The sequence below is a fragment of the Mytilus edulis genome, chromosome 4, assembly GCF_963676685.1.
Source record: "Mytilus edulis chromosome 4, xbMytEdul2.2, whole genome shotgun sequence".
NCBI lineage: Eukaryota > Metazoa > Mollusca > Bivalvia > Mytilida > Mytilidae > Mytilus > Mytilus edulis.
Window position 1 is genome coordinate 54,361,733 of NC_092347.1, and position 6,174 is coordinate 54,367,906.

At 31.6% G+C, this 6,174-nt stretch overlaps 1 protein-coding gene across 1 annotated transcript; it reads right to left on the minus strand.

Moving 5' to 3' along the window:
• Positions 1-1,881: 1,881 nt before the first annotated feature.
• On the minus strand, positions 1,882-6,070 carry LOC139521439 (uncharacterized). Its single transcript, XM_071314912.1, has 3 exons — positions 5,932-6,070; positions 2,243-2,692; positions 1,882-1,892 (listed from the first exon to the last, which is right to left on the minus strand). The coding sequence occupies exons 1-3, from the start codon at positions 5,933-5,935 to the stop codon at positions 1,882-1,884; spliced, it is 465 nt and encodes a 154-aa protein (XP_071171013.1). The 5' UTR covers positions 5,936-6,070.
• Between the last annotated feature and the right edge of the window lie 104 nt (positions 6,071-6,174).

Sequence of the window (6,174 nt, forward strand, 5' to 3'; positions counted from 1 at the left end):
AGTTCTTCGCGGAACAGGAACATATATATATACATATTGTTTTACATCTGTCCGTCCATCCGTTAGTCAGTCACTAGTGATTGTAGATTGTTGACAGGGTGGATTTAGGCGGTTTCTGCTAGAAACTTTAATTTCTCGCTAATTTTACCTCACAATAGTTCGATATACCTACATTGCAACCCTTTAGAAGAATATTTCAATAATTTTACCTAAAAAAAATTGGCGCCCCCCCCCCCCCTAATCTGAAATCCTGGATCCGCCCGTGGGTGTTGCAGTCAGTCACATTTACATTCACATTAAACTAGGGCAATTTTGATTATGGTAGATAATTTGCATTATTATGATAAATGACTTGTAGACTGAAACATTTTATCAGACGACGACGAGGGTGTTTTTTACGACCTTGACTACCCATGAGAGTCTTGCATGGTTTGACAGTGATCTGACTAAATGTATCGAGAAACAGAAGAGCAGACCAGTCCCCTTTCAAATGATAAATGTGCAGATTGGATAGAAATATTACAACGGTAGTGTTTCAAACAGTATAAACAAACATCCGCAAATGTCTTTCCATCTCAGCTGCTAGAAGTGTTAATAATTCTAGCCTTTTAACTTGTTTCCTGACTGCTATTTATATTGATGATCTTGTTTTAGATTTTGCAATAAATCATATGGAAATAAATTCAATGGAATTATCATTTTTGGAGTGTTAAAAACTCTTTGAATATTTGTGATAAACTACTTTCTGTTATTTATAAAAATATGAAATAAGAACATCAATTAAAAAACGAATGCGACTTATCACTGAATTTATACTTGTCATGAATAAGTAGATTGTTGCCATGAGGGAGCAGGATCTGAGATCACACCGGTTTTCGTTTGGTTCATGTTGCTCAGTCTTTATATTTCTATGTAGTATTTTGTGGACTGTTTTCGTGATGAATATAATAAAAATGAAGTCTTAATTTAAAGTGCGTTTCTCAATTAAAAGCTGTATAGTTTTCAATGAGACCCTAAAACAAACTATACATGCATGCATGCAGTACACATTCAACAGCAACGTACATCATGCAATCGGGGTTTTGATTTTTTTCGCAATTTTTTTCATTTGCGCCATTTTCTTCACTTTCGGCAATATTGTTTTTCGCTTGTGCCAATTTACACGAAAATACAAGTTATGATACATTTAAGTTGTACAGAATTTATTGACATTATGAAATAAAAATACCCCTTCCATCTTTCCTCGGCTCACCATGGGAAGTTCATGTAGAAGTTTGATTTCGTGCAGGATAAGTTAATTGTATAAATTTATAAAACTATAGTGGGGTGCTCATTTTCGCCATAACTTTCCGTGTTTTCTGCAGTTAATGTTCAGGTCTTTATGTTTTTGAAGTATAATGATATTTCTATATGAAGATAACATCAAAAGCAAAATATTCTTTACTGTAATACGCGTTTCTTTGAAAAAAAAATCATCTGAAAAGTTAGATTAAAGTCTATTTGAAATTTCCTGATGTTTTGTCAAAGGGGGACACATATTCGCCGTTTTTACACATCTATTTAAAACCAAATAACTGCAGCTTTAAACAATATTTATCAAATCAATTTCATAATAGATGAATAGCAGACATATCAAAGGTGTAAATTACTGAGGCCTAAAATAAAATATTGTTTGTTTCCCCAATCCCTACCCACCCTGCAAAAACGGTTCGACTCATTTATTGTCAAAAGTAAGTCAAATATTATTTTATTCATTTCTGATTTTCAGGCTTGCCAGATAGACAGATATTGTTCCAGCATTTTGGAAAAAAAAAATTATTTCCCTACTTACCTACCCACACCTGGCTTGGCAGGGTCGGGATTTGGGAAACAAACAATATATTAATTTAGGCCTGTCAGAACAAAACACCTTTTTTTGTATATCACAAATATACTTTTTATAGCTGACCATATGGTAGGTTTATTTTCTCATTGTTGAAGGGCTGACGATTGCCTATAATTGCTTACATCCACTTTATTTGAACTTTGGTGGATACTTTTCTCATTGGCAATCATAATACATCTCCTTTTTCTTATACATGTATTCCTTTCAGTAATGACTGAGAATATTATTTTGAAACCCCTGAATATATTTACACTGAATGGCTACTGCTGTGGGCCTGCAAATCTAGACCATTGGTCAATGAATTCTGTAACTGAAACCAGTGGATGCCAGCCATCTACATGTATATGTAACACTTACCAAAAGCGTGTCCATTGGATTGTCCTGAACTTATTATTCCATTAGGAGCTGGCGTAGATGTAGCTTGTGGAAAATGATTCAATATACTAGAATCTATCAGTTTTTCTGGAGTACACACCTCCATTTTTTCATTTTCGTTCATTTTTGGAGGAGTTCTAGATAAAGTTTGATCTGGAATATTTTCTTTTTGATCATAATCCAAACTAATTCGAGGAGATTCATGTTTAGGAATTGTTTGTAAAGACTTTTTGCTAACGGGACTTATGGGTTTTTCTATATCTGAATATGGCCTTCCTCCTCCTCCAGGATCCCCTGAACTGGACTTCTCTGAATGAGAAGGAGTGTGTTCTTTACTGGATCGCCTTCCCCTATGTTTTGAACGCTTTGGTGACTTTCGAGGCGAGGGGGAAGGTTCGCCGTCAGCATCTTTGTGTTTTGTTGCTTTTTGTCCTGAAAAAAAATCAGTTTATAATAATATATATGAATATATACATAAAGCCCTCAGTTCATGATCAATGTTCATGATTGTACTTTATAAAAATTCATATGTTGTCTGGAAATTTAAAGGCAATGTTTTTTTTAAATTTTAAAAACCATAAGTTAATTCAATACACACAAATTAAAAATCCTGAGCACTGCAGATCTAAGCCCAATACAACATTGTTTTCAATAAAAGTTGAGATTGATCTGAATTCTTAATCATCTCCAAGCTTTTAGAATTTCTTTAACAGAGAAACAAATAACCTGATATTAAATTTTGATCCAACATGTTGAGTGTTTATAATAACTGTGAAAAATCTACAAATCTTAGTGTCATGGTCACACTGAAAGCGTATAGGCATTTTCAAAATAGAAAGTAAACAAACTGAAATTCTAGATTAAAATTTTTCATATCAGCTAAGTAACAATGTCATTTGCACCTATATTTCACCTCGCTCCAATACACATGAAATCTACAATTGTACATGTACATATATAAAAACTAATTACATGTATGCAATACATTGTAATGGGCAGGTAAATCACCACAAATTAATACTTATCAAAACATCAAACTGTTATCAGCGTTTTTGAAGGCCTGTCATTTGTGGGGTCTAGTGATCTTTGGGGTCAGCAGGTTATTACCTTTATTTCAGGATTTAAATCAAATTGTCAAATAAACAAAACCTTTGACAAAGCCAACAATGATAACAATTACCTACATTTGTACATAAAGGTTACAATGTATTATCTGAAGAAATCAACACTTTGCTAAGGGTTATATATACATTGTACCTGTTATGTGTACATGTATACTCAAAATGTCAATTGTCTCAAAAAAAAGAAAAATGAGATAAAAATGTATATATATATACGTATATATACTGTACATATCTAATAAATATACAACAAAAACCTCCAATCAGTTATAAAATTGTTTTGTCAGCAAAATTTAAACTCTTAATTCTATTAAATTATACAAATGCATATACATGTACATATACATGTTATTGTGCACACATTGACACAGACTGGTGAAGGGTTAGATCTTTCAAAATTAGAATAACTTAAATAAACTACTTTAACATACAGTTGTGTGTGTACATGTTTAAACCTCTTACAGCTGTTGGATTCCTTTTCTAATTTGTCTATTCTACGTTTACTGTAATCGGCTTTGCATAGCTCATACCTTCTTCTTGCCACAAAAAATTCAGGTGAAAAAAACTATTAGAAAGTGGTCAAAATTGTAAAACTCTGGTTATATCAAATTGTATGTGTTCCTTGGTGGTATTTTCATGGAAAACCCTGTTTTCGGTTTTCCATCATTAAATACAGGTTGGAAAATAAAAGAGTGGACTGCATGAATACAAGCCAGAATTTGGTATTTCAATGATTGACATTTCATAATTTGAGAATTTTTTATGCATATAGATTTTGATTTCATGCAAATCTACCAAAAACAGGCTATTATTTGAACTTGGAATTATTTTTAATTATGGAATTTGCATAATTTCTTGTGTTTAAAATTTTTAATAAATTCCATGTTTATTTGGAATTATAATCTTTTCAGCGGTTAATAACACTTTCCATACAATGAATTTTGGTTAGACAGTGTTGTGCGCGGCACAGTACATTCTATTGAAAATATACTATTTTTTTTGTAATAGAAAGTGTTGTGCGCAGCACAGAACATTTCAGTACAGAATAAACATGGAATTTATTAAAAATTTCAATAACCAGAAATCAAGCAAATTCCATAATTAAAAATAATTCCAAGTTCAAATAATAGCCTGTTCAAACCTAATCACACACCTTTTCAGAATAAACATGTACATGTATCATAAATTGTATATATAGTTGTTAAAAATCTTACTGAATTTACCTCTAGTGATGTGTACTTTTTTTTATCATTTAAACAATATTAAAAATAATGCATTGTGTAAATATTGACTTCTATATATAGAGCTTATACATAACCAGTACATGTACAATGTTTAGCACTTCATTGTACTGTGTAAAATAAACATTCCACAGCATGGACTTATACTGGTTAAGCAGCTTAAAAAAACAAACATTCTATGTTTGAAGTCCAGTAATCCAATAATGTAGTTAAGTACCTGGCCTTGTTAAATAAAAATGTTGATGGTATTAAACAGTGGGACACTTCCTTTGTCAAATGTTCATCATATATATAGTAGTTACTGGGGTATAAAAACCACTGCTATAAATTCACAATTAACTTTTACCAAGCATCCAAATACGCATTAAAATTATTTTTGAAGAATATTTGCATGCATAAGGCACTGACAATTCTATAAAAAAACATATAATTTATTTCTGAAGAGAAGTGTTCAAAATAGTTTTACTTCATTGAAAATTAGGGGAGGGGGTTACAATCCAATGAGATTCAAAAATAGCACTTTAAATTTGTTGAAGATGGGATTAAAGTGTACATTTATGTGTATCCCTTGTTATACAATGTATATATATTTACTTCAAGAATGACAATGTTATGAGATGAGCCAATAATTTAGGCAATTCCTGTTACATGTAGATCAGTTAACCTTTTATGTGTTATGTACATGCACAAATCATGAAAATGTACATATAAAATTCTACATTTTCTATACATAGCTTACTGGCACAACTTTAGATTTAATATGCAGTTAATAATTAGTACATGTAAATGTATGTAATGCATACCAGTGGTCAATTATTTTGGGAATTCTACAATGTAAATACATTGTTACTACATGTACAACTACAATTGTCAATTTTTTTTATGTACCTGTACATTGTACAGTATTTATATGATTCATCATACACAGTGATTTATCAAGAATGTAGCCTTACAACTGTGTTATGTTTTATTTATTCAGTAATCAGGCTAATTAGACCTAAAGTAGTTTCATGCAGTTCGGAATGTTACCAGCATCTCTTCAAGGAATCAATGAACCTTCATGCTTCATCAATTTGCCAAACCGCCATCTTGGAATACATTTGCCAAAACATTTTGTCATATTTGCTTCTGTATCTGTTATGTTTTTATTTTTCATCGTAAAATGTCAATAAACTTCATCTCCTCAGGTAAGTGCATCGAAAATGAACCATTGGTGTGTGATTACTAATTTTACCACACATGCAACCGGTCTCCGAGACGCGTGTTGATTTCAGACCAAATTAAATATATACTATTCCATAAAACTTACCCATTTTCTGTGTTCTTTTGATCTACTGGAGTTTAACACAATTCCTTACAATACGATAAACATCTCCGTAACATTTTCATTCGAGCTTGTTTGGGAGAAGTAGGCGAAATGTCAATACATTCATTGAATAGGATTATTCCAATATGTGCAAGGTGCTCGGTGATAATAAGTTTTTCCGCAGTAAAAAGGAATGTAGTTTACACTGAATTTCTTTTCTAATTTTGAAATATTCAGATCGATTAT